The sequence below is a fragment of the Canis lupus genome, chromosome 9 (assembly GCF_003254725.2).
Source record: "Canis lupus dingo isolate Sandy chromosome 9, ASM325472v2, whole genome shotgun sequence".
Lineage (NCBI taxonomy): Eukaryota > Metazoa > Chordata > Mammalia > Carnivora > Canidae > Canis > Canis lupus.
Genome location: NC_064251.1, coordinates 10716187 through 10742362, shown reverse-complemented (window position 1 = coordinate 10742362; position 26176 = coordinate 10716187). Strand labels below are relative to the sequence as shown.

Sequence of the window (26176 nt, the reverse complement as noted above, 5' to 3'; positions counted from 1 at the left end):
ACCCCCTTCGACTTGGGGACAGAAGCCAATATGAATACAAGGTGACCCTGATTAATTCTCAATAATATCAGGACAGGAGATTAACCTCGGTAAATCAATGTTCCTTCCAACACCTACGGTGTATTTGTTTTAAGAGCTGATTTGCTGACTTCTAGCTTAAACATGGTGGCCTTCTTCCCTCTGATGTATCCATTACTCAGAAGGCCCTGGCTTCCTAGAATTCCAAACAAAACTACAATAGTTTTCATTTGCAGTCATCAAATCTACCTGAATTGTCTTTCAAAATGCCCTTTTTAATTTCCCGCTACTGACCTGACCTATCTCTAGACCCTCCGAGAGTTTCCATTCATGGAGATAGCTGAGGACAAATTTTCTGAAAACAATGCTTTGATTCTGTTAAGCGCCCCCCCCCAAAGCCTTTCACCTCCCAAGTACCTGCTGAATAAAGTCCAACCCCCTAGTTGGCCTTTACCGCCCAGCACAGTCCTCACCTACACATTCTGTCCACCACCACTTTTGCATACAAGGCAACATGGTATCCTTAGTGTCTCCTGAATAGGCTGTCCTCATTTCCTTACCCTGCCTGTTAGGGTCTCAGATGCCTACAATCCTCCATTTCCCCCACTCTACCTTGAAAGCACATTTCTGAGTCTGGTCTACTCAGTAAAGCAGAAGTCTGAGCTCATTTCAGCCCATGCCCCCAGACTCGGTTTCATTCCTTGCATGGAATCACCCTGCGCATCTCTGGCTTCCTTGCGTAGGGGGTGGCTCTGTCTACCATATTGCTGCCCATTCCCTAGCCATGAACAACACATGACAAGTGGATGCCCCAAGACCCTAGAAAGGAGGCTGGCCCATCCAAGCTCAACAAATACCTGTTAATTTTGTCGACTAAATTCAAGATACCTGATTTGCTTAAGATTACCACCCCGTTTCTCCCTTACACCAGGGACTTTCCTCCTCCATCAGGTGAGAAAAAAAAAAAAAAAAAAGCAACTAAACATTTTAACTCTGATACAGTTAGCTTGGACACCTAAAAAGCAGCACTTCCTCTTTAACCCTTCAAGAAATGAGAACTATCCGCCCCCCCATCCCCCCAACCCCCAGGAATGAATGAATTTCAGGTTTCTTGAAAATAACCGACCCGGATCATTTCTTAGTAAAAACTCTGCATCTTCTCTCTTCAGTTGCCAGGGGTCACCTTACCTCTAAACCAGGCCAAATCACCAACCAATGCTCCATGCGAGAAAACTGTTCTAAAAAAATGGAGGTGTGGGGGTAAAACGTCTACGGGCAAGGACACTGCAACAGGTGCTGCCCTGCAAGCACGAAACAGCCAAGCCAACCTTCTCGGCGAGCCAAATGCTTTTCAGCTAACCTAATGTTCTTCAACTGTTGTTGTTTCAGGGGCTTTTCCGTAACAAAAATGCTCCCTCGCCCTGGCCCCGCCGTTTCTGGCCTCATCACTTCACTACCGACTGCATGTCTGACTTGTTTATCTGGGTGCACCCAGTCCTCCCGCTCAGCGACCTGAGCGACCACGTTTCCTTAAATCCGAGCCCCGTGGACTCTGCTCGGAACTACATTACCCAGCGGCCCCCGCGCCCTTCGCAGGAAGGACGTCTGCGCACTAAGATACTCAGTTCCAAGTTTGGAGCTTTTAGCTGCCAGCCCTGGCCCATCATGTAGCTGCAGCACAGCCTTCCCTAACGTTGCAACTGGGGGAAAAATCACTTTCCAGTCTGTTTTGCAAGGTGTGCATTTACATCTTGATTCCCTGAAAGTCCATCTGCTGCATCGGTCAAGAGAAACTCCACTTGCATGAAGATTGCACGCCTGCAGCTTGCATCTTTGTTGCAAAACTAGCTACAGAAGAGAAGCAAGGCAAAGTCTTTTGTGCTCCCCTCCCCCATCAAAGGAAAGGGGAAAATGTCTCAGTCGAAAGGTAAGAGGCTATTTGCATTACTTGCAAAAATGCAAAGGGTTGTGCATGCATTTATGAATGCATGGATGCAATTTTCGCCTGGCGATTGCATTTTTAAGTTTGAGGTTTTCCACAGCTCAGTTGCATTTCCTGTTTAGTATGTGTCTTTTTTTTGCAGACACAGAGAGTTCCTGTAAGGCAGGGCTTGCAGTTCAGCTGTGCATTGACGTTATTTGCATTCTTCTGCTAGGATTACTGAGCTCTTTTTGCCTTTTGCACAGTCAGGAGAGATAGAGCAGGTTGGTAGCGTCTAAATGTGCAGTGCTTTATATAATTGTAAAATTCTTTAGTATGCACACACATTATAAGTAATTTTATGTGCAACAGGAATACAAACTTTTAAAAAGTCCGTAGGTGAAGATGAAAGGTAAAAGTTGAGTTAAACTAGTAGGAAATTAATGTAATCTTATATTCCTTTGGGAATAAACCGTTGCGGTGCCTGTTTTTAGCTAAATTTCCATTGATATCGCTTTGAACATTAAGCAACTTTTGATTTTTAAAGGAAGTAAAGGTGAAGTGTGAATAATAACATATTACCAAAAAAAAAAAAAAAAGCAGACGAGAAGTCTTTCTCTTCTGAGATTTTGCACTGTACACCAATTGCTTATTGGCTCACAGTATTTAGAAGCAGCAGTGAGGACATAGATGTTTTATGTCTCCCCATTTGGGAGATGCTTTGCATCTTGGGGGAAAATATGGGGAGAAAAACTGTACTTTTAAGCATTATACCAACAAGAGGGGACTGCACCGTTTTGTTGAAAATCATAATAAAATCTTTTAAATGTATAATTTCATGTATTTAGACATCTATACTAAGTCAGAAATTCAGGGTTATGGTTGTTTTTAATTTTTTTTCATTTTCTTGATTTTTTTTTTTTTTTTTTTTTACACAGTTGTGTTTTGCAGCCCTAATGTCATTCTGGGGAGGGGATTTTAAAAATTTCTGACATGGCATTAGAGAGCTAAGGGGGTGTTGTCAGGTGTCTCTAGGACCCTAAGTCACTTGTTTCAGAACAAATCCTTCCCTATAGAGAAAGCATATGCCATATGAGGATGTATGGAGGGAAGAGGTGAATTAGGTATAGGTGAGTAAGACTACATGCATGGGTAAGATCTGGTGAAATTAAAGTGTCTCATAAGCTTTCTGCCTTTTTTTTTTTTTTTTTTTGGCTTTTTGTTGAATCCCTTTTTAATTCCTGATGAGAATCATACATCTCAGACCAAGAAGGAGGTGATATATATTCTCAAGAGTTCAAAGTAAGGCTGTGTTTTCCTTGACCATTAGGGGAGAATGGGACTCTGGAAAGCTCAGAGTGCTGAAGAACGTAGGAATTGGCATTATGAAGTGCAGATGTTCCTTAATAGAGGGAAAACCTACAATCTCTTAGACATAACAGCTTCGAATGGGCATTCCAAGCTTTGATGTATTAAAGAGCTGGCATCAGTTACTTTGTATTTGGTATACACTTATTTATTCAATTCGGTTTAATAGATGTATAAATATGTATGTGTATGTGTGTAGGTATCTGTACATATTCATGTATGTGGATGTATGAGATTTTAAATAGATAGATAGATAGATAGATAGATAGATAGATAATGTAGTGCATAGGATTTGGGGGCATACAAAAATATTTAAAATGTACCTGTTTCCTTCAAGGAACTTACCATTTAGAAAGCGCGTATGCAAATCATGATGATACAAGATTATTGTATAGATAGTAAAAAGAAATGTCCCAGTTGGAGTTCAGAAATGGCAATGATCTCTCTGGGAGATAGGTTTCATGAAGAAGATGGTATTATAGTGATCTTATCTTTGGACCTTAGGGTCTAAAGTAAATCAGGTTTCTTTTCTACTTTTTTTTTTTTTTTTCCTCACTCTGAAGGTAGCTTTGTCCTAGTAAAGCAAGTTTCTGAGTTGAGAAACTAAAAGATACTAGCATGGCACACTTCTATCAGGAGTGCGCCCACTGTAGATCAGATACTGGTGGTGGTTCTTCAGATCAGTTCCCAGTTAGCCAAATGGTTTTTGTTAATTGGGTCCTCTTCGGAAGGTACATCTGGTGTCAATGTGAGGTTCCTGTGCAGAAAGAAAATTATCGATAGAAGGAAGTGGATGATCATTTCAGAAATGGCATGGAAGCCTTGGCCTGGATGTTAAGTGTGGAATTGGCCTAATTCAGCTACGGTATTCTCAAGTGGCCAAGACATTTTTCGCAGTACCAAACTGCTTTGTAATACTATAACCAAGTGGAATGGGAGGCAGAAGTGAAAGGTGGACACAACCTCATAGTATTGAAGAATTTAACAACATGTTCAATTCAAAGGACCTTTACGAACTTTCTGGATCACTATAATTCGGTTTCACAGACCTCTAATTTAAGGCAGAGTAGAGGCAAAAGAATTACAGACTCTCTGGGAGCTGGAAGGACTGGGCTACTTCTTCCCAGCCTTACCAGCAGTGAGATTCCGAGAAAGAATTTCTTAAAAAGAAATTTTGTTTTCCACAGTTGTAACTTTAGGTGGTATGCTTTTCAGCTTGTTTATATTAGCTGTCTGGGGTTGAGCTGACATTTTTCAAATATTAAAGTGGTAGGATGCCTTTTGAGGAAATCTGAAATGTAAGTTAACAGGAAGGGCACCCAGAAAGTGCAGGAATTCCTGCACTTTACAGGAAGACAGGCTACAGGAAAAATGTGTCATCTACATTACCCCGGAGAGAAAAACTATTGTTACTAGCCCTGATGGGAGGGAGGGAGGTCGGGAGGTCTGGCATCTCCCAGGTCACCTGAAAATACATAAAAAGTTGGACTCTGTTAGAAAAGCACTCTTTTCTCACTTCTCCCTCTTTTTCACCTTTTCAAGATACTCGTTTACCTTAGTTTACAGCAATAGGTAAATGGTGTGAGAAAGGCAGGGAAGGCATAATTCAGAAGCATGTAGGGAGCGTGGCAGGCACTGTTAGGGGATCTTTTCTCCTGTAATTCATTCCCACCCTGGGAAATGAAATGTGTAAATTTCTCATTCTGTGTAAATTCCTTTGTTAGGTTGTACCAGACAGACTTGTCATGCTTAGCCTGTAATCTGAGCCGGTATGTTTTATAACCCCGTCCATCTCAGGACACAAAATCAGAATAGGTACCCTGGGTTTCCCCAGCTTGTTTTGTGTTGGGGTGGCAGTCAGCACTTCACAGGCGCTTCAGGTCAGCTGCAGGGGCTCCCAGGGGCTGTCTCTGTGGGCAGTTTAATGCTGGAGGTGGGGGGGGGGGGAAGGCTGAGGTTTGGAACTATTTTCTAGTATTTCTAGTATTTCTAATATTTCTATATAATGTTTTTAGAACAACAACAACAAAAAAGTACACCAATAATGCTTGTTCATTAGAGAGACATTTGAAAATAAAGAAAAGGAAAAGAAGAGTCACTAGCGACCGTAGTATACATTTTGGCATCTCTCCTTTTGGATTTTTTTTTCTACTCTGAGTGTAAGAATAAATTTAAAATGTGTATAGAACTAATGTCTATTTAGTTAGCTTTTGTTTCACTTACCCTTAATATACTGTGAAATATTCCCAAGTGAATATATATAAATAATAAAATGTACTTACATATATAAATAATAAAATATATAATAAATAAATATGTTTTTGAGGGGGAGGTACTGGAGGGACAGAGGGAGAGAGAGAATCTGAAGCAGGTTCCACTCCCGTTGCAGAGCCGAGGTGGGGCTTGATCTCATGACCCTGAGATCATGACCTGAGTTGAAACCAAGAGTCTGACGCTTGATCGACTGAGCCACCCAGCTGCCCCCCAAGCGAATATATTTCTACATTCATTATATTCAGTTCTGTTTTATTTACTTCAATAGAACCTTCATGTTTATTAATTTTCAGTGTTATGAAGTTGCCGTGACGATCACCCCAGTTCCTATGTTATTCTGTGTACTATGGCCTTAGACTGAATTCCAGGTTCTGGATATCAAATTCTTCCCCACTGCCGTTTTCTGTTCCACCTTTTAACACTAGTTTTCTTCTTATTATAAAAAATGATATATGCTCATTGAAAACAAAATTCAAGCCAAAGAGAGTTTCATAATAAGAAAATTAAAATCACTCAAAGTCACACCATCCAGAGCTAAATACTGTTAACTTTTTGGTAAACATCTTGTACATATGTCAATAACTACACACATACACATATGTGCTGTTTTACACATGATATCTGATACTTTGCAACTTGTTTTATACTCCACCATATATCTTGGTCATGGTTCAACATTTGCATACACACAGTTACCCCATTCTTTTAAACAGTTGCTTATTTTAATTTGCAAGAATGTAGTTGTTTAATTAATCTCTGGTTGGACTTTCACATTGTTCCATTTTTTTTACAGCTATAAACAACATTGCAAGGAATACCATGAACATACATCTTTGTGCATTTGCCCGAGTATGTCTTTAAAATGAATTCCTAGAAATGGAAGTGTTAGGTCAGAGGGCATGGACATATTGCCAAATTGCCCTCCAGAGAGCTAACCAGAATTGATATTCCCACCAGTGTTTGGATGTGCCCATTCTCTGGTTTAAGCATCACGGTAAATATTGCCAAATAAATTGCCCTCCAGAAAAGCTATGGCTACTTCCCTTCATCCTAGTCTCATAATTTGAAAAAAAAACTTTGCCAATTTGATAAAAAGGTATTAACATTTTACTGTCATTTGTATTTTTTACCAAAAAAAAGTTGAATTTCCCCCCTTTTTTTGACATTTGTGTTTTATGTGTTTGAATTTTTTTTTCTCAGAAAATGTATCCTGAAATTTTAATACGGGGATCAAATTATTTCCAGAGTTAGGACAGAACATTCTAAAATTGCAAAGCTTAGGTAATCATGGGTTGAGAGTTGGGTCCCATGTGTCTCAACTGTTGAATTCCCTGGTGAGTTCTAATTTTAATTTTAACCCAAGTGTCTTAAATAAACATCACATATTTCGTAAATTCATTTTGTTATACTTTCTATAGCTATCCAGACCCGTATGAAAATAATAAGAAAAAAATGTAATGATCTGATTAAAATTCCAGTCTGGGAAATAACTTACTTCTGGACATTTCTGTGTTTACAGTTAATCTCTACGGGCAAAAGTAGCTTTCCTTTAGTTTCATAAATAATTCTTACAGAGCACCTGGCTGTGTTCTATGCATTGTTGCAGAATAATTGCTTTTTCTTTCTCTCTTTTTTTTTTTTAGCCTCATGTGCAATCATGTGCATCATAAAAAGGTGGCTTACTTTAGTTTGAGATTTGTTAGAAGAATTAAAGCTGTGGTCAACTTCGATGGCCTCCCAAACTATATGTCAATCACTACATCTTATCATAGCCTTCCTTAGTAAATGCACTTACTTATGCATCCTGATATTCAGTGATAGAACTTAGAGCTATGTAAGGAGTTTTTTAGTCCAATCATCACGTTTTACAAATGAGTAAATTGAAGCTTTGCAGCAAAGTGATTTGCCTGCACGTCCTCTGATTCTCTGTCCTAAAGTTCTTTTCACTAAATAACACACAAAAACTACTAATCCACACTTATAAAGCATTTTATTTTCTTCAGAATCTTTAGCATATTTCACATTTTTTGGTTTTGTTTGTTTTTGTGGGGGGCATGCCTGCAAAAGGGGGCTGACAGGCCAAACAGCAGGGGTTCTTTTTCTGTACCCAAGAAATGGTGATCCGTGAATCATGTTGATGAGGCTTCTTACCAGTTCTTTGCCAGGGGATATTTTGCAAATAGTCTCATTTTAATTCCCAGTGCTTACACTATACAGCTGCAAGTTTTAACCACTATAATTGTTATTTGCCTTTTATGGACGATCTCTGAAAGCCCCCGCTGGGTAGCTAACATTTCTTCATGTACATCTTTGCATCTCCACCTCGTTTAGCATCGTGCTTATAAATAAGAAGTGCTCAATAAATGTCTGACAATTAAAGTCTTTTTAATCAGCAGGGATCTCAATCTTTTTAATCCACATTTCACCAAAGGTTTGGGGTAATTAAATTATAAGGTAAATTTCTTCCTCTGCTTCTTTGTTTGCATAAATATTCCCATCACATCTTTTTGCTTCATTATTTGGAAGTTGCAGGAATAGCATAAGTAGCAGTGTCGATGGCTGAAGAAGGGTCATTTCTCCTACTCACATCCTCTAGATAGAGTCAGAGGTTGCTGGAGCCTTGGCCAACTTTTTCTTTTAAAAATCGGTGAAACTGAGGCGAGCTGTCTACAGAATCCAATGCAATAGGACTGGAGTGAATTCCTCCATCCTGTGCTGGTTTTGGGGGCTGTTTGTAAAGCTCCCTCAGCACTTGAGCCCCAGAAGGGTTGTCAGAGATCATCTGAATGTTTTTAACAGCTAGCTGCTCAGTGACAAAACAGGGAACTCTGCACGGATAACCCCCAAATGTGACCATCCCCTGCTTCCTCCTAGCCCACCGCTGCTGTCACTGCTGCACCCCCCCTTCTGCCCTGGGATTCAATTTCTACCCTGTCTCCTCATCCAGGTCTTCCTTTCCTGAGCTGGTCCATACGGTTTGATGTGCAACCCATAAAATTCCTCTTTGTACATCGAAAGGATATTCAGATTAAAACCTAGTCACATGAAATTCATCAAAGCATCGTAATAGAGTCAACTCCGTTCCAAGTTCAAGCATTAAATAGACCCTTGCTGGATAACCCATTGTCTGTTTCATATTCTAGTTAGATAATTGGATTGAGATCAACTTTTTTTTTTTTTTTTACAGACCATTAGCTGTAGATCTAGGTATTGATCCCAACCCACACCCCAGTGCCCCATGCTATCTTCATCCTCATCCTCATCCCTTGTATAATAGGAGTCACTTTTCATGCATTATGCTTTTGAACGTCACACAAGTCCTATGGGGATATATACTATTATTGCTCGTTTACAAATGGGGAAACAGGCTCAGGTGAGTTAACAAATTGCCCATGGCTGGAAAACCAGTAAGCAGCAGAGGCGGGATGCAAAGGAGATCTTGTCTGACCCCAGGGCCCATGCTCATTGCAAACTGGCCTCACCTGTGTTTAAGGATAGCCTGTGAGGTAAAATGGAAAAATAATCCAGAAGAGTAATATTTCCTGACACGTGAAAATCATATAAAATTCAAAGTCAGTGTCAACAAATAAAGTTTTATTAAGACACAGCTGCACACATGCATTTGTATGTTGGCTGTGGCTGCTTTACCCCCAACAATGGTAGAGTTGAATAGTAGTGATGGAGATGTAATACCCCACAAAGCCTAAAATAGTCACTATTTGGCCTTTTTCAAAAAACATTTGTTGACCTTGCCCTTTATGACTTTATTCAATCAAGTAATGGAATCTTTTTGTGATGGGGCTTCCATATTACATTCCTCTTCGGCTTTAATTGGAAGTTGTTAACCTGGACAACTGCTCCACCAGCGACCTCTGGGGCCCAGCCCACAGGAAATGTCTGAGTGGTGCTTCTCCTGGTTATGAGATTTGTAGGCCATGGCTCATTTCCGCCGAACTCAGCTACTGGCCTCCGGCAGCCCATCCTGGGGTCCTTTCCCCTCAGCTGTACTCTTCCTGTTTGCTTTAGATTGCTTTTCTTTATTTCCCCTCCCACTGAGAAGCTGTTCATTCATTCTTTCCCTGGTCCCTTCCATCTCCCCTTCCTGATGGCACATTTTGTTTCAGAAGCAACTAAAGTAAAAACAGTTCTCACTACCATCGTTGCCAGGCTTTGTTGATTATTACCATGAGCTGGCCAGAAGGTCCATCATTTCATCTGTGTGGGGAAAGATGGAAGCCTCCCTCCATAGTAAGATAGCCTCCATCTTACCTAGAGAGCTTTCCATTTATCATCTCCTGCAAAGGTTAGAACTGTTTTATCACATTAACTCCTCCACCCCTGGGTGGACAATTTTGTTTGGGGAATGAGTATCCTTTTGCTTACAAAGTCACTGAAACTATGGGTATTGCATGTGTTTCGGAAGGGAGGGTCCTGGGACATGTTCTGAAAATGAAGAGAGGGAAGAGATGGGGATGGAAGCTACATGGGGACAGAGTAGCTTCAGTAGGATGCGCCCAGATTTGCTCATATCCAGAATGAGGTATGTTGAAGTCACATACAGGGGAGGGCTATAATCCCTACTCTCCTAGATGGTAGCCATGCTGCAGATTCTTTCTATATTCCAGATGCTGTGCTTAGCCATGGATGTGAATTATCTCACTCTCCCCTTAGCAGGGCCTGGTGAAGTGAGGTCCCATTTTGTATATGAGCAGACTGAGGCCAGAGAGGTTAAGGCACTTGCCTGAGATGGCCAGGTTGACAGTGGCAGAGCAGTAGCTTTAATCAAGGTCGGTCTGACCCTAGAATCTGAGCTCCTGGCTACTCTACTTGAGTTGTCACCCCATAATAAATTTATGAAACCGATACCCAGAAGACATGGCTGGCTGGTGATAGGAAACATAAGTGGATTCCATATGAATTTGTGTACACCCCGCCTGGGTATGGTAATTAGGAGGGGCTGACCTGTGTCTACCTATATGGAGGTTCCTTTTGACATGTTCCTTTAAGCAACTTTTGATCATGGGATACCAAGTCTGACTCATTCTGAGCGTTAAGGTTGAATTCCAGGTACAAAGTACCCATTGGTAGAAGGAAGCTGGTTACAACAGGTTTACTGATAGATCCTGTCTGTACAGACAGGAAGTTAATGTTAAACATCAGTAATGAATATTGATTCCATTAGCTGTCTTATAGGCTGTAACTAAGCCCATCCAAATTTTATGTGTCTCCCTGCACATCTCCGTCAAAAAAAATTTTTTTAGACAGGAGGAAGAACATGACCCATTTGGCACCATACCTAAGTAGAGGCGTACTATAACCCCTTTGTGGCTTAGTGATTTCCTGTATTCCTGGTTATTTCTATGTAAATGTAACGAGCGTTATTTCCTTGAAATGATGAATGAACGTACATTTCCACTGCTTTCCTCTTGTACTGAATGCTGTAGAAGAAACTAGAATTATATCTTGTTGTGGTAGAGGAGGCAGCTGGGGGAGTTGGGCAATGAATTTCTCTTTAAACCAGTGAATTCTCTCTCCACTTTGTCTCTAGCCAAAGCAGGACAGTCCTACCTGTGCTTCAGTTGTTTCCCAGGATCCCATGTGGAAGCCATGGGAATAGATGGTCTGGATGTTGAGTGACAAGTTATTTATTACTTTCCTCCATTCTCGACCCACTCCAATCCCACATGGGAGGAATGAGTTACAGATAAGGGTTAGGGCTAGAATCTGAAGAACCAGTGGTAGCAGAATGGTAAAGGGTATGGGAACTATTTTGGAGGGAAGGTGCAGAAACACCCTTTCTGTGCTGTTGGAAATCTTTATAAGCATATTCTCCATGCTTTATTTCCTCCTTCTTTTGCCCCAAATTCCATTGCCATTTGAAAAACATAATCCCAGAGACTCTGAACATACCTAAGGAGAGAACTTGCATAAGGGTTTTGTCCAGATTACTTCAACCAGTAAAGTTTGTTTGGGTCGATGCTTACATTTAAGACATTGTGGTAGGCGGAACTAGACCGGGATGCATCGTGCTCTGCTCTTTGCTTACTAGGTGTGAGCCTTGAAAAATCTAACACTCTAGCTTTGGTTTCCTTACCAGCTAAATGGAGAGACTGGCGCTCATTCATAGGATTGTTATGAAAATTAGGCAAGGGTTCTGTACGTAATGTGTTTTGGCCAGTGCTTGGCACTCATTTATTCAACAAATATTTATTGAGCACACTGCTGGGTTTGACACATTTTGCTATAGCAGGCTCACTGTGAACATAAATTTGTTCCCCTCTTCCTTTCTGTCTAGCCCTAAGAAGCTTATAGTCTAGTAGGAGGTAAGAAAAGCACAGAAATGTATAGAATAGAAGCTAGAATCCTAGATATGCCCTGAAGAGATACTGTGAGTTGGGAGGTCCGAGGAATGAGAAGGAGCTCAGGGAAATTTTTACAATGAGCGTGCAAGTATTGACATGAATTTCAGAGTTGATGAGGAAATTGTTCCCTAGATCCAAAGTCGGAATGGAGAAGGAATCTTGGGGCACCAAGAGAATGTTCGTATAGGCACAGTAATTCCTTAGAAGAATAAAAAAAGAGAAGATGTTCTAGAAAAATCTCTGAAGCTTAAAAGACCTTGCTTGTGTTTTCTAAAAATTTCCTTTTCCTTACCGAGCTATATACTGTCGTTATTACTTATGATCACAATAAGTTAACAAATGGAACATATCCTATTTCATACTTTCAGAGGGTTTTTTTTTTTTTTTTTTTTTTGGATTGTGGAAACTCCAGGAAATCCAGAGGTTAATAGTTAAACAAGTATATCATATCACCTGGGTTTATAGGCACACTGTAATTATATAAGCAAGCTGTTGGTTCAATAATCAACGTCTAGCTAAGTCAGTGAATATTTTCCAGAGCATGGCCACAGCTGCAATTTTCATTTTTTATAACCTGCCAACCTGCCTTTTCCATTTCTTAGTGTTTTCTCTTTTTCTAGAATCATCAGAAGTCAGTTAAAGAGGAAAAGTGTTCAGCGTATTGCTGAATTTTACTTACCTTATGGGAGGTGTTCCAGAAGGTTCCTTGTTCTTACCACACTTACTTTCTCTATCATGACACTGGATACTGACAGCAGAGTTCGTAAATTTTGTGTGTGTGTATTTTTAATTTCAGAAAAATTCCATTTGGAAGATAAATACGTGGAGACAATTGATAGGTTAAATTAACTTGTCTTTCATTATCTTGGTTTAAAAAAAACACAGTGACCTGTAGCTTTGGGGCTCATGGTAGACTCTTTCTCAGTGTAAGCAGTACTTAGTCACTTGCTTTCTCCTCAGTGACTTCATTCAACTCAGCGTCAGCAGAGTGGGGAAGGTGGGTGGGTCGACTCACCCCCATTCAGAGTCAGAAAAGACAAGGGGCAGTTTTTGCCTCACCTTGCTGTGTGGTTAAAGAACACGTATGACCCAGCCAGTTAAATAGGACCTGCCAGCTATATCATCTCATTTGCATGCCTTGCCAGGTCTTCTTGCTTGGGACTTTGTTCCTGAATGAGCTACCAATTTTATAGGTAAAGTAGAAAAAAATGCATATTTAATTCTGGAGTTGATTTAAGAATGAGATTGAGAGCTCCTGATACATTAGGATTAGAATAACTTTTCTCATCCCTCATTTCAATCTTTTTGTTTGTTTGTTTGTTTGTTTTTCCTGATGTGATCTGGCTAAGGACAAGAGAGTCAGTGTTAGGTAGGGGCGGGCAGGTGGTTGAGAGGGCCGAGGGGTGCCGAGGACCATATATATTTTTTGGTTGAATTTAACAAATATTAATTGAACAATTAAATTATCTGCATCTTGCACCATGCTATGTGACTACAAAGATGGATAGAACTCCATCCTCAAGAAGCTCACAATCTGGTAGGATGTGTTCTTTCTCTAGAGCTGCCAGGAAAAAAAAAAACCCAAAACACAAATGGGGTGGCTCACACAATAGGAATTTATTCTCTCACAGCTCTGGAGGCCAGAAGTCCAATATCAAGGTGGTGGCCAGGTTGTTCCTTCTGAGGGCTGGGCAGGAGAATCTGTTGCATGCTTTTCTTCTAGCTTCTGGTGGTTTGCTAACAATCTTTGACATTCCTTGTAGGCTTGTAGATGCATCACCCAGACCTATGTCTTCATGTTCACGAGGTATTTTCCCTGTGTGTGTACCTGTGTCTAAATTTCCCCTTTACTTTACTTTTATTTTATTTTACTTTTTTTATTTCTTTTTTTTTTTAAATTTATTTATGATAGTCACACAGAGAGAAAGAGAGAGGCAGAGACACAGGCAGAGGGAGAAGCAGGCTCCATGCACCGGGAGCCTGACGTGGGATTCGATCCCGGGTCTCCAGGATCGCGCCCTGGGCCAAAGGCAGGCGCCAAACCGCTGCGCCACCAAGGGATCCCCCCTATTTTATTTTACTTTTTAAAAAAGATTTATTTATTTAAGAGAGAGAGAGCACACAGAGGCGGAGGGACAAGCAGATTTCCCCACTGAGCAGGGAGCCTAATATGGGGCTCAATCCCAGGACCCTGAGTTCATGACCTGAGACAAAGGCGGTGCTTAACTGACTGAGCCACCCAGGTGCCCCTAAATTTCCCCTTTTTATGATGACCCCGGTTGTATTGGATGAGGGACCCACCTTAATCCCATGTGACCTTATCTTAACTAATAATCTATGCAACGACCCATATATCTGAGGTACTGAGGGGTCAAGACTTCAACATACCAATTTTAGGAGGACGCATTTAACCCATAACATGAGAAGATAAACATGCCGACACACTAACACATTTGGTGTGATGCACATGTAAGCTTTGGGACAAGCTGCAGCTGGAATACCATGGGAGGTAATGATATAACTTAACCTGGGAAGATGAAGAAAGCAATCGGTCGAGGGAGGACCTTAAATTGGCATAATGGAACTTGAAGTGTGGTTCTTCTCAGGAGAATAAGCAAGTAAAACAAGAGGCTTGCCATCTGGTCCGTGAGCAGACTACCTGCTTTTCCTTCTGATTTTCTATTGTTAATGACAGACTGGATGCTTCTAAATTGGGGGGTGTTAAATTGGAGAATGCGCGTGTGTGCAACACACACACAGACACACACACACATGCTATTGCTGTGTTGATTCCCAAAACCTAACCAATGTCTACAGGTGATGAGATCTACTAAGCCCTGTTGTCACAGGTGGCTTTCATGGATGGACACAGAAGTGGTGTGCTTAGAGGTTGGGGGAAGAGGGCATCCTTCCCTCTGTAACAAATGGTTCTAGTCCTAATGGAACAAAGCTTAAGAGGGAATGGGAGTGAGTAAGAACCAAGGATCTGTAGCCAGGCAAAGCTTATTTTTAGAAAAGGCCTGTAAGTCTTGAAACCAAAAAAAAAAGTTCTAGTCGAGTGTTACCAAGCTCTTAAATACTGATTTTTTTTTTTTTTTTTTTTTTTTTAAGAGAGAGAGAGAGCATGAGATCTGGGCAGAGGGCAGAGCAGAGAGAGAGAATCTCAAGCAGCCTCCACACCCAGTGCATGCAGAGCCCTGCTTGAGGCTCGATCTCAGGACTCTGAGGTCATGACCTGAGCTGAAATCAAAGACTCCATCACTTAACTGACTGAGCCACCCCCGTGCCCCTCTTTAATATTGATCGTTACCAAAAAGTCTTTCCGACTGTGTGTAGACTTGTTAGAGCTAATAGCTTTTTTCTTTTTTTAAAAGATTTTATTTATTTATTCATGAGAGACACATAGAGAGAGAGAGAGAGAGAGAGAGAGGGGCAGAGACATAGGCAGAGGGAGATGCAGGCTCCATGCAGGGAGCCTGATGCAGGACTCGATCCCGGGACTCCAGGATCACGAAGGCAGGCGCTAAACCGCTGAGCCACCCAGGGATCCCCATAGCTTTATTTTTTTAATGTGGTCAGAGTATGCATAGGATAAAATTACGTATGGAAATACTAGGATCAGCTTGGGTGAGAGGAGACAGTCTGGGATGAAATTTCAGGGCATGTTGTGTGATGGTTGGGGGTAAGGTCAGGGGGGAAGGACTTTCCCAGCTCAGAACAGACATCCATCACTTGTCACATCACCCTGCCAGGGTGTTGATGGTGGCATGCTTCAAGAACGGGTGGATCGGGCGGGGGCAGGTGGGCACCCCAGAAAAAAGCTGCAGGAAGGCAAAGCATCCCTCAGAGCTAGGTGGGTGGTCCTGGGACAGGCAATCCAAACAGCAAAAGGACAGGTGGGCAGCAGAAGCGAGGCAGAAAGTCAAGTATTCGATGAGTCAACATGAAAAGGGAAGAAAGAAATAATAAACAGAGAGATCAGTTGGGAGACAGGAATCAGAGAGTCAAAGGGTCCAGGAAACCAGGGTGCAGAATTCAGGCAGGAGTGTATGTTATTTTCCTGCCATATTAGCCCTGCTTATAGGAAATGAGTATGGACTTCCCCTGTTTCTTGCACCTTTGGAAGCAGCCTTGGTTCACCTGGCTGTTGTGCGATGCGCTCATAGGAAACCTGTGCAGGTAGGGTGGAGAAGGAAACGCAGAAGAAGAGCAGCAGGAACTAGCTTGGGGCTTGTTTGAAACGAGCCCAGACTTATCTCCACGTTGAGTACCTGTGCACACAGCTCAAAGTGGGACCTACAGGGTCAGAGGAAAACAGGAAATAGTGAATATCAGCTGGACGATCAGGCCACTTGGTTTATAGACTGAAGCCAGCTACTGGTTTTCTGTCCCAGGTTAGGAGGTGAGCCCCGTCTTACACAAGAAAGCAGCCCTGAGTCCTAGGCATCCAATTCTAAGGCAAAGCTGAGAAGAGAGCTTGTGTGTCCTTCTGTCCTAAAAACACATCAGGGGGATGGAGACAGTCTTTGCTGAAGCCGTTGGGCAGTGTCAAGAAGCTGGGACGATTTTTGTTCCCTTTGATCCAGCATTTTCGTTTCGAGAATCTGTCCTGTAATAACTAGTGATTTCAGAGTGCCTACTGTGTGCGAGGCTTTGTGATAAAGCACTTTATTTATTAGTTCTTACTTGCATAGAAACCTGAGAGATAGGTAAGATTATCCTGAGTTTACAAAGAAGAGAATGAGAATGCGGAATGAATAACCTGCCCAAGATCAGAGAGTTAGTGCTTGCAGAGCTGGGATTTGCATCTAGTTCATTTAAATTCCAAAGTTCATGTTTTTCACTACGTAACTGCCATGGCAAAATAGTGAAAAATAGAAGCACCCTACTGCATAATAATAAAGGAATAGTTTCAGCTACAGATACCTGCCTGATAATGTAACAGGTTATGAAGACAGAGCAATAATGTTAATGGGAAGATATTTATGACCCAAGAAGAAGAATGGTTATAGATACATAGAGTGATTATATGTGTGTGTGTGTTTATGTCTTTGTATTTTATTTTACCTCAAGTCAAGGAGTCTTTATTAGGGAGAGTTTCATTGAATCCAATTGTAGGAGGTATAGCTGAGCCTGATAGGAACTAAGAAATGGGTTTTCTGACTCTCTCTCCGCTTGCTCTCCCTCTGAAGGGGCCTTCATTCTGTTTTTCTTGGAGGGTTTTTCAATATGCATGTAGTTTCTTTTTTTCAAGTAGGCTCCATGCCCAGCATGGAGCCCAAGGCAGGGCTTGAACTCACAACCCCCAGATCCAGACCTGAGTGAAAAATCAAAAGTCCAGTGCTCACCTGACTGAGCCACTCAGGTGCTCCTCTGCACATGGTTCAAAAGAGATACTAGCCCTCGGTCCGTGTGACTTTGTAGCTTCAGTCCCCACCATTCTTTGGCTTGTTATAGTCTCTGGTCTGAGATCTAATTCTCTGTCTTGCAAAGGTAAAAAAAAATAAATCAATAAAAATAACAGTAATGAAGAGTAGCCGATGGATTGGCTGGCCCTGAGTCAGGTGTCCATCTCTAGGGGCTTGCGGGATAAGCATGGGGCCCACTACTACTTAGAGATGCTGGGAGAACAGGTCATCTGGGTAGGAGCATGAGCGAGATGGGAAAATGTATTAACTTCCTAAGCACATGGGGAGGAGATAGAGGAGAAAATGAAAAAGAATCCTGGCCGTTGAGGCTTTCAAAGGTGTGAAGCTTTGACAATATTGTGGCCTGTGGTGTTTCACTCATACTTTTAATCAAAAGTCACTATAAATTTGCCTACTCTTGGTAATAAGGCACTTGGTGAATGAGGAAGATGTGTCTCCTCTGATTCTCTCATCATCTCTGTGGGTGGGAGAGACTCAGACCCTCTACGCCATCCGTCCTTTGTTCTCTGGACGGTTGCCTCAATGAGGAGCAGTAAGAGAAGCAGGAATACCAGCCAGTGAACAAACTGAGTCAGTGCCCTTAAAAAAAAAAAAAAAAAAAAAAAAAAAAACATGGAAAAGGCACGCTGGTGCTCTCTCTATTGGCTAAGTGATAAATACGGGATTAATTTTTCTGATGACAGTTGCCCAAGTATGTTGGTACAGAGAGTGTGAGCAATAGATGCCTGGCGAGATTAAAGTTTCCAGTCATGGAAGGTTGCACCTAGCAGGGACTTTAGACATCATCTAGGTTGAACACCTCATTTTACAGGTGAAGTGAGTATGGCTGAGAAAGATTGAGTAACTGGAAAGGTCGAGGTGATGGTGAACTGGTTCTGGAAGACACATCTCCGACACCCACACCTGGCCTGCTGTTAGCATCCCAGGTGCACCCTGATGCAGAGCCAACCTTTGACTCTCTGGGGAGCCCTTTTACTCTTCCTATAAAGACAGAGACTAACCCCCGAGGCTTAAAGATAAAAAATAAACAAGAACACCAGGCACGGTGGAAATCAGGACCTCTGTTTATTCAGTGGGGCATCAGATGATTGAATGGGTCTTGTTCAATCATGCATGCAGCCATTCATCCATTTATTCATCCTCTGAACATTTATTAGATGCTTCTCAGTGTGGTTCATGGCTAGGCACCAGGAAGTGTGCAGAGAGATGATTCCTGCTTGCAAGAAGCTCAAATTCTAATGGGGAACAGATGTGTGTACCCACATTTGTGATTTCATGATAGCTCAAAGGGAAGGTGATTATCTGCTTAGATCTTGCAATGTGAATGGGAGAGTCAGAGATTAGGGTGGGGAGGCAAAGCGGACTCAGCTCTGGGCTGTGGGGCCATGTGTGGTGGTACGAATGTTCTGGAAATCCAGGATCTCTGTGTGGTTTTTAAGGTAGGGGGTCATCTCACAGAGCGGGGAGTGATGATGTCGGAGAAATAGGCAGGTGCCGAGGTACGGAAGGTGTTCATTGCCTGACTCTGATACCGAGTACCAAGTACTCCTGAGAAACGGTTTCTTCTAGCAGCTGGATTCAGATAATTTTGCATTTCAGACTCAACTATGCATCTGTGCATGACCTTAGCAACAGGTTTTGTTAATATTCTGAGCTCGGTATGAAACGGAGAGCCAAATTAGCATTGAAGAGCTTTCCTTTGGCAAATCTACGATGAACTTTATCGGTTAGACAAAGAAAAGATATTAACCTTTATAGGGAAGAGAGTTTGCCCAGGTTGATTAGTATTAGTGGTTTTCTTTACCATTTGATGACTCAACTCATCATGACATTTTGTTGGCATTTCATCAACTTGCACTTGCCTTTGTTCTATAGGGCAGGCCTTGAGGTCTGATGATAGAGTTTGTATTCATCTGGGCATGTCTCCCACCCTGCTGTTTTGTTTTTTAGCTAACTAACTTGACTTTCCTGCCCGCCAAGACCTTGGGGACTTGCCTTCCCCTTCCATTGCTTCCTCCATGAGGTCAAGTGAGTGCAACCTGCCGTTCTGGAGGTTTTACGGGGCAGAAACCCCAGCCTGTGTCTTCTAGAGCTGGACATTCAAACTCTCTGGACTTTGGCAGTCAGTCCTAAACTGTGAAGGAGAGGAATGCTCCCTGATTCCAAAGTCTTACAAAAGTGCCGGAGGGAGCACCCAGGTGATATTGGAAGGTGAAACCAAACCTGAGGTGGTCTCTCCAAATTTCATAAGCAGCTACTATTATTTTTGTGTTGTTTTTCAACTTTTTTAAAGAAAGACATTTATTTATTTGAGAGAGAGAGAGAGAGAGAGAGAAGGCGTGTGTTTGCAAGCAAGTGCAAGGGGAAGTGCAGAGGCAGAGGGAGAAGCAGACTCCCAACTGAGCAGGAAGCCTGATGTGGGCCTTGATCCCAGGACGCTTAACTGACTGAGCCACCCGGGCGCCCCTGAAGTTTTTTTTTTAAAGATTTTATTTATTATTTATTTGAGAGAGAGAGGGAGGGAGAGAGAGAAAGCACACAAGTAGGGGGAGGGAGAGGGAGAATCAGACTCCCCGTTGAGCAGGGAGCCCAACTTGGGGGTTGATTCCAGGACCCAGAGATCATGACCTGAGTTGAAGGTGGGTGCTGAACCGACTGAGCCACCCATAAACTTTTTTTTTTTAAACTTAGAATTTCCAAAGTCTATATCCACAGCCTTGTAGACTTCTTAGCAACAAATCAGGGAAAGAAAAGTTAACCGGTTGTCCAAATTTTTCATTAGATTTGTGATCTCATCGACCTCATCTAACTTGCTTGGGCCTCAGTTTCCTCTCCTTGTAATGAATGGTCGCTACATTCTGTTGTTTTCAAGAAATACCCAATTTGACTGGGAGGAAGCATGAAGGCTGAAATGTGGGGAGGATACAGAGAGAGATACGGTGCAAATACAGAAGCATAAAATTAAGATGGGCGAATGCTAGCTGACGAAGTGGTTCCAACATTTTTACCTTCCCTGCATTCCCATTGGGCTCAATAAAACCATCCATGCTTTGGTTGTTTTAGGTAGAAGTTTGGAAGAAATTAACTCCTTAAACCATACTTTCATAGCAGGCTGAGTTTACATATACCTGGAAATGCATTTATCCGTTTTCACTCTGCTAAGGGTAAAAGGTAAATAGTGGAGATGGGGAAAGAACTTTGTTCTTTGTGTAATAGTTGGAAATGTGAGGATGTTTGTTTGACCAAGAAAGTTTAGGAAGTCTTCAGAAAAAGGACAGAATCCGCTTTATGGGTTGGTTTAGAGCCAATGTTCCTAAAAGTTTAAAAAAAAAACAACAACAACAAAAATATATTCCAATCATTTGGAATTGATTTGAAAGAATAAAATAGATGTGCTGCCAGCAGTGTTAGATTGTTCGACTACAAACAACACTTTAAAAGAAGTGAACAGCTGTCACACTTCTCTGTCCTCTGTGGAGATTTAGCTTTGGAAAGATAACAAGTTTGCAAATTAACAGATCTCATCTAAATTCCATCCTTTTTCCCTGGAGCTTCTGACACTCCAGCCCCACCCCCTCTGAGAGCACAGGCCTTTGGTTCTCTTGAACCAAAGAACATTTGATTCCTTTTCCTCACTGTTGGATATGTTAGTAATTAGGCAGTTTTGAAATGAGAATGAATGAAGCAATGCTATCGTATATTTTTCGTTTTATAATAACGACTCCACAATAAATATTTCACATATATATATATATATATATTTTTAAAAGATTTGATTTATTTATTCACGAGACACAGAGAGAGAGAGAGAGGCAGAGACACAGGCAGAGGGAGAAGCAGGCTCCTCGCAGGGAGCCCGATGTGGGACTCGATCCCAGGACCCGGGGATCACGACCTGAGCCAAGGACAGATGCTCAATCACTGAGCCACCCAGACACCCCTCATCTGTATTTTTATAAAAATAACTCAGTGGGGACTTTTGCTGTTTAATTATAGAGTGGGGAAAAAAATTCAAAGAAATACTCGTTAACCATTTTATTCGCAGAGTCAGGCTCAGCGCCTGGCACATAGTAGGTGCTCAACAAGTACTGTTTGAATAGATTATTTATTAGCAGTGTACAGACTGAACCTTATGCAAACATTTAAAGAGAACGAAGATGGCCTTTGGTGCATTCACTTCTCAAATGAGGACTTCTCATCATACCTGTAGAATCCTCCTGGGTCTTCTTTATATGTGTATTTTTTTACTATGGTAAAACACACATAGCAAAACTCACCATTTAAGTAATTTTAAAGCATATGATTCTGTTTTTTGTGGGTTTTTTTTTTTTTTTTGGTAGTCACAACGTTGTGCAACCATCACCACTATCTAGTTCCAGAACATTTTTATCTCTACAGATGGAAAGCAGGCACCTCCCCCCACCCCAGCCCCTGGCAACCACTAAGCTACTTTCTGTTTCTATGGATTTGCCTATTCTAGATATTTCCTATGAATGGAATCATACAATATAGAGCCTTTTGTATCTGGCTGCTTTTACTTAGCATCATTTTTTTTCAAGGTTCATCCATGTTATAGCACGAATCAGTACTTCATTCCTTTCTATGGGTGAATATCATTCTATTGTATGGATTTATTATGTTTTTTCCTCTTTCCTTTGCCTATCAAAATCTGGTGTCTAAAGAACCGCTTAAGAAGTAAGTAATAAGTTACATCTAAGGACAGCTAACTGCACTTAAATTAAAAACTCATCCAGGGGAATTTGCATCGTGCAAGTAGAAAACAGCTTAAAACTACATTTCTAATGGTGAAATCTCAGGGACAGGAATGGGAGACTCTTTAGTAGTGAATTACGTTGTCATGAGTATCTGACTTCCTGTGAAGGCAGGTCTATCAGTGGCTGTGGGACTGGAAAAGGTATTGAATTGAATAGATGGGCACCAGGGTTCTGATCTTGGGTGAGCTGTGAGTTAACTGTGTCACTTGGGTGCAGTGTTTTCTGTTTTTTTTTTTTTTTTAAGATTTTGTTTAATTATTTGAGACAGAGCTTGTGCATGAGCAGGGGGAAAGGTCAGAGGGACTCCCCACTGAGCAGAGAGCCCGTTTCAGGAGTCGATCCCAGGACCCCGGGATCATGACCTGAGCCGGAGGCAGACACTTAGCCGACTGAGCCACCCAGGTGTCCCCTGTTTGTGACTTTGGTTTGATTTTAAGTTGGGCCCTTTGCTAAGCTCTTTTGTGTGCGTTATCTCATTTAATCCTCACAAAAATTGTGCGGTGCAGGTGTAATTTTATCTGCATTTGATATACGAGGAGTCCGTAAGTGATGAGGAGTAGGAAGACTAAAAACCATAGCCGAAGTTTCACTTCTAGTAAATTGTGGGGGCAAAAGCCAGACTCATGTCTGACTATCTTTAGCATGAGCTCATAACCAGCATATGGCAGGGCTTGGCAAACCGGGGCCCACCGTGTGTTTTCGTACAGCCCAAGAGCTAAAATGGTTCATCCGTTTTTAAATGGCTATAAAAAAAAAAAAAAAAAAAAAAAACCTCCAAAGAAGACTATTTCATGACACGTGAAAATTATACAGAGTTCAAATTTCTGTCTATAAATAAAGTTTTATTGGAACATAGCCATGCTCATTGGTTTACATATTATCTCTGCTTTCATGCTACGATGACAGTGTTGAGTTATTGGGACAGAAACTGTGGCCCACAAAGCCTAAAATATCTCCTCTCTGGCCCTTTACGGAGTAAATCTGCTCGTTTCCTCATTTGTAAAATGGAGACAGGGAAAGAATTTAATTAAATTATTCTGCAGGTTCCTTTTCAGCTTTAATGTTCTGAGAATTGCAGAGAAAGTTGTTTACATCTGCTTACATGAGAAGTCGCCAGCTCTCTCTGCCTTCCTCTCTCTTAACAGATGAGTTTGCCTCTTTGCTAAAAATGACTGAGCGTCATTCCCGCTGCGGACCACACGTCCATGGCCTGACCTCACATCTCTGTGTCTGTGTCTATCCTGTCCTTGATTCATCTATTCTCAGTAATAACAAGATAACCGTTTGTTAGATGCCTGTGATGCTCGAGCACTCAATGGGGCCGTGAAGAAGGCTCAGAGATCAGGGATGGAAGGTCAGATTTGTTATTTTCATTTTATAGATGTGAGGACTGAAATGTGGGGAAGTCACCTTGTTTCTCCAGGACACAAAAGTTAGTAAGTTGTGGTGCTGGAGCGTGGACCTCAGGTCACCCCTTTCTAATCCCAGGGCCATTCCTACTCTTGACTGATGTTCTCTTTGCCCTCTGTCTACCTAAAGTTATCTCTACCCCATTCTGCACCCCATTCCTCTATGCACACCCTCTTCACTTCCCCACCCCTTTTTCTAATGGTCTTTTTTATTTATTTTATTTATTTTATTTTTATTAAGCTTGCATCCTGAGAGCAACATTTGCTTAGGCCAGCTCTCCTGGCCATATCTGCTGACCCTACCCCATGCCCCACCGCGTGTGAGATTCTCCTCCTTTTGGGTGGGTTTAGGGCAAGAAAGCATGAATTACATCTGGTTCTGGCATTTGCAGCTATGTGACCTTGAATATTTGACTTAACTTCAGTAGTTCTGAGTGTCCCAATCTGTGAAATGGGGTGATGGATAATCGCAACCGCAAAGGTTTGATTTGAGAATGAAATGTGTTCCCTCACATGTTATACCAAAACAGTACTTTCTATCCTTTTTTTTTAAAAAAAGATTTTATTTATTTATTCATGAGAGATACACAGAGAGAGAGAGGCAGGCTCCATGCAGGGAGCCCAATGCAGGACTCGATCCCGGGACTCCAGGATCACACCCTGGGCTGAAGGCAGGCGCTAAACTGCTGAGCCACCCAGGGATCCCCAGTACTTTCTACCCTATGGCTCAGTCTCCAGCCCCAGAATTACCTTGCTTGGTTTTCTAGAGTATTTTGTGATTTCTCTCCACCCGGCTTTCCAATTTATGTTCAGCTCATTTTTCATTCCCTGACGTGCTTCATCTCCTCTGGTTAGCCTCTTATCTTTATTTTTCTTCAGTTTATCTTACCCATACTAGGTGCCTGTTCTCGGTGTGATTATTTTCCCCTCCTTCCCTTCAAATCCTGTGCATTGGTCAGGCCTAAGCTGGAGTGTCAGAGTCTCCTGTGACTGAGTCCTTCTGTCCCGATCGCTTCCTTTTTGAACTTCCTTTGAATGTGGAGTCACAGAGCCATAGACCGTGGCAACGAAAGGCATCGTGTTTTTCTTCCCACTTGGCCAGGTTAAGTAGCTTTAGTAAGGTATTATATAAATCTTCTCTGAATCACATACACTTTCTTGTATTATTCACCATTCAGTCAACAAGAGTCAGGGAGCTTATTCTATAATAGGCTCTGAATTAAGGGACAGATGGTAAAGACCAGTTTTATGCACTTGCACTTGAGAGTGAGTGCCTCTTTGGGAAACTTGCTTCCCTTAACCTAATCCTGGCCCTGGTTAAGGACCTTCACTTGTCCTAAGAACCCACCATTGGAGCAGCGTGTAGGGGATGCACAAATATTCTTTAAAAAAGGGCAAGATGGGGGCACCTGGTGGCTCAGTATGTAAAGCATCTGCCTGCTCAGGACATGATCCTGGAGTTCTGGGATCAAGTCCGGTGTCGGGCTCCCTGCTTAGTGGGGAGCCTACTTCTCCCTTTGCCCCTCAACCCACTCATACTATCTCTCTCTCTCTCTCACTCCCTCTGTGTGTCATAAATAAATAAAATCTTTTTTTTTTAAAGGGCAGAATAATGGCCAAGTAGAGATTTCAACAACATAGAAGAAGTAGTGATTAATTTGGAGGGGCATTAGGAAAGCTTTGCAATGGAAGAGACATTTGAGCTGGGTTTTAAAGGGTGAGTAAGAGTTCAATAGCAAGGACAACACATTTTAGTCAGAATAAAGAGTATAGGAAGAGCAAAAGAGCTTGAACATGCATGTTCTGTGTGGTATGTAAGTTTGTGATACTGCCAGGGTGTGTCTGGGATGTACTATCCCTAGGGCATTGGAGGAGAGGCAATAATGGAGGCAGTAACAAAAATTCAGATTTTTTTTCAAATTTTTAAAAAAGATTTTATTTATTTATTTATTAGAGAGAGAGAAATAAGCAGGAGCATGAGCTGGGAGGGTGAGCGGCAGAGGGAGAAGCAGAATGCCTGTTGAGCAGGGAGCCGGATGCAGGGCTCCATCCCAGGACCCCTGGATCATAACCTGAGCCAAAAGCAGATGCTTAACCAACTAAGCCACCCAGGCACCCCTCAAAGAAATTTTTTTTTTTTTTTTTTTTTTAGAAATTTTTTTTTTGGTCTCAAAAGTCCATGCTCTGATCCTGGTACCTCATTCTACTTCTTTATAAAATTTCAGAGTAGAGTTGGTCCTAAAATATTTTTAGATAATCCAACCTTCTAGATTTGTCATTCTGTACCAGTGTACTACAGTGTGCTTATTTTCAGGCTCCCGCAACCCCCTTTTCTTTTCTGCCCCTGTGCTTGCTATGTGATGTACTTTGTGAATAGAAAGGTTGATAGGGTCATGAGGTTTAGTGGCACATCATCTGGAAATTTCTGGTTGAAGTAGGGTGCTCTGCTGGTCTTGGTTGATCTCTTGGCCTTGAGGATGATCTCTGAACTGATAAGAGAATTTTGTTGTCAAAATGTACAGAAATTGGGGCACCTGGGTGGCTCAGTTGATTAAGTGTCTGCCTTCAGCTTGGGTTGTCATCCCAGGGTCCTGGGATCAAGCTCCCAGTTGAGTTCCTT

General features: G+C 41.9%; 1 protein-coding gene and 1 long non-coding RNA gene across 5 annotated transcripts in view; one reads left to right on the top strand and one right to left on the bottom strand.

Moving 5' to 3' along the window:
• The window catches only part of LOC112652880 (uncharacterized), a 49171-nt gene extending 47601 nt beyond the window's left edge, over positions 1-1570 (bottom strand). For all 3 annotated transcript variants that reach the window (XR_004818631.1, XR_004818632.2, XR_004818630.2), the window contains exon 1: positions 1207-1570. This is a non-coding gene — a long non-coding RNA (uncharacterized LOC112652880). The remainder of the gene's footprint in view (positions 1-1206) is intronic.
• Positions 1571-1646: 76 nt separating this feature from the next.
• Positions 1647-26176, top strand: part of MAP2K6 (mitogen-activated protein kinase kinase 6) — a 121488-nt gene continuing 96958 nt past the window's right edge. For both annotated transcript variants that reach the window (XM_025436493.3, XM_025436494.3), the window contains exon 1: positions 1647-1945. In XM_025436493.3, the coding sequence (XP_025292278.2) occupies positions 1930-1945 (16 nt within the window). In that variant the 5' untranslated portion in view covers positions 1647-1929. The remainder of the gene's footprint in view (positions 1946-26176) is intronic.